Genomic DNA, 1,687 nt, shown 5'->3' with positions numbered 1-1,687 from the left:
CTACAAGTTGGAGCTACATAGTGAGACCCTCTAGACACTGTGTACCCTTGTAGTAAATACAGAAAGAAAAGGAACTAGGACGAGAGTTTCATTAAACCCAGCTATTCCCCCTCTGGATATCTTCCTGGAAGAATTAAAAGTAGCACACCACAGCAATATTGTCTCACCCATGTTTATAACAGCACAGTTTGTCATAGCTAAATCTTAGAAAAAGCAAATGACCATTAACTGATGAATGGAAAAGGAAACTGTGGCTCTTCCACACAATGGAGTGCTGCTCAGCCTAAGGAAGGAGAAGCTTGAGAAATTTCTAAGTCAACGGATGCATCTTGGTATCACACTGTTAAGTGAAATAAATCAGACACACATGTGTAAATACCACATAGTCTCTCAGGTATGAGAAACTGAGATTGTGAGGACAAAAATGGATAATTGACATTAAGAAATAGGAAGAAAATATCCAAATGAGAGGGGACCTGGGAGAGGGGTAGGAGGAAAGGAAAAAGAGAAAAGGAAAAATGAAAAAAAAAAAAAAAAGCTTTTGCAGATAAGGAGGGTAAGAGGGGCTGAAGGGAGGGGAGGGAACAAGAAAAAGAGAAGAACCAAGATGTACCCGATGCAGACGCAAACTCCCTGTGGTGCATGGCATCCCTGTGTGTACTAAACTGCACCAATAAACCTAATCAAAGAAGCCAAAGTCAAGTCATGAGCCAAGTCCGGCACATTTGAGCTTTCAGGCTTTTGGTTTCCTCGCCCATAAAATAAGCTGCTGGGCTGAGAAACCTGGGCAGCTCCCTGTCCTTATGTTCCATTCGAAAGCATGGCATAGTGATAAAACACCAGGCTGACTGGCTGGGCCAGGCAGCGAAGGCCTGGGGACCAGGGGAGTGGGGACATCTAGCAGACAGCATGGTGAGACACAGGACCTCGCAGAGTGAGACCCAGGACCTCGCAGGGCTCTTCTATGACACTGGGGGTGTGAAGCAGTTCCATGGGACACAGTCTCTGTTATCCCAGAGCCTCAGTAACAGGCTAGCCAGAGCAATCTCCAGGTCCCTTCCAAGGCCGCCTGGGTGCCTGAGGTCAGAAGTCTGAGGTCCCAGCATGTCATTCCTGCTGGAATCAGGAAGGAAAGTGACCTTTGGGAGAACACAGCTCCCTAAGGATCACCCGGGTTCATTCAAGCTCTCATCTGGCTTGGTTATGGTGCGCACTGGTCAATCAGGGCCACCTCAGGCTCCCTGCCAAATACCTGGGGGTTTCCATAGGTTTTTCACTCTCCATTTCCACACAAGCCTCAAGGCCAACTCTCGGTTTCAAGTACTGAGAAAAATAGAAATATACTTACGGAAGCTCGGCAAGACTTTCGTATCCTCCTAAACTCTCAGCGAGAGCAAATATCTGCAACACAGAAAATCTGCACTTAGACCTTCTAGGCAAATACAAATCCTACAATTCATGAGCAAATGTTTTTATTGAAATGGTCCGAGCAGGGAAAACAGCAGGGATTATGAATAAAGTAAATATTGGGCAAGAAACTAAGGGGGAAATGAGAATAAAATCTATAAGCAAATACTTCACCAACAAAACAAATTATGTTTAAACTTTTAAAACAGCAAATGTGTTTCTCCGAAGTAAATTTCCTACACCATCCCAATTGGCTCTGTGCTTACTTAAATAGTATTCA

At 44.6% G+C, this 1,687-nt stretch overlaps 1 protein-coding gene across 1 annotated transcript in view; it reads right to left on the bottom strand.

Annotated features, from left to right (window-relative positions):
* Nucleotides 1–1,687, bottom strand: part of Cth (cystathionine gamma-lyase) — a 37,959-nt gene that overhangs the window by 6,030 nt on the left and 30,242 nt on the right. The window contains exon 9 of the mRNA XM_023718279.1: nt 1,349–1,401. Within this exon, the coding sequence (XP_023574047.1) occupies nt 1,349–1,401 (53 nt within the window). The remainder of the gene's footprint in view (nt 1–1,348; nt 1,402–1,687) is intronic.

The sequence above is a fragment of the Octodon degus genome, unplaced genomic scaffold (genome assembly GCF_000260255.1).
Source record: "Octodon degus isolate 3935 unplaced genomic scaffold, OctDeg1.0 scaffold00057, whole genome shotgun sequence".
Lineage (NCBI taxonomy): Eukaryota > Metazoa > Chordata > Mammalia > Rodentia > Octodontidae > Octodon > Octodon degus.
Note: the sequence above shows the minus strand (reverse complement) of the source record. Positions and strands in the feature narration are given on the sequence as shown.